Source organism: Fulmarus glacialis, unplaced genomic scaffold (assembly GCF_000690835.1).
Source record: "Fulmarus glacialis isolate BGI_N327 unplaced genomic scaffold, ASM69083v1 scaffold23428, whole genome shotgun sequence".
NCBI classification, from domain to species: domain Eukaryota; kingdom Metazoa; phylum Chordata; class Aves; order Procellariiformes; family Procellariidae; genus Fulmarus; species Fulmarus glacialis.
Genome location: NW_009227904.1, coordinates 543 through 906, shown reverse-complemented (window position 1 = coordinate 906; position 364 = coordinate 543). Strand labels below are relative to the sequence as shown.

The 364-nt window shown below is 62.4% G+C and overlaps 1 protein-coding gene across 1 annotated transcript in view; it reads right to left on the bottom strand.

Annotated features, from left to right (window-relative positions):
- Positions 1 to 364, bottom strand: part of SYNPO (synaptopodin) — a gene marked incomplete at its 5' end in the record, with an annotated part of 1,161 nt that overhangs the window by 258 nt on the left and 539 nt on the right. The window contains one exon of the mRNA XM_009583314.1: positions 105 to 270. Coding sequence (XP_009581609.1) covers positions 105 to 270 — 166 coding nt within the window. The remainder of the gene's footprint in view (positions 1 to 104; positions 271 to 364) is intronic.

The window sequence follows — 364 nt, the reverse complement described above, 5'->3', positions numbered from 1 at the left end:
GAAGGAGGCAAGGGAGAGGTCGGGCAGGCGGGTTGCTGGGGAAAGGGGTAGGTGTTGGGAAGAGAGGGTCTGGGTGGAGGCATCTCCCGGGGCATGGACCTCGCTGGCCCCTTGGATGGGGAGAGGATGAAGAGCGAAGACTGGAGCTGGTAGGGCTGGTGCTTGGAGATCTCTAGCTCCTTCTGGGAGACCTCATTCTCCATCAGGTTGCCACTGTACAGAGGTATCAGGGGGGTTTTGGAAGGCCTGGAGGAACTTTTGGAGGGGTGTCTGGAGACCATGGGTGACAGGCAAGCGTTGGCGTCATACTTCCAGGAGGGAGGCAGGGACATGGTGGGCGACGGGGGCCGGCACCGCACCGGCC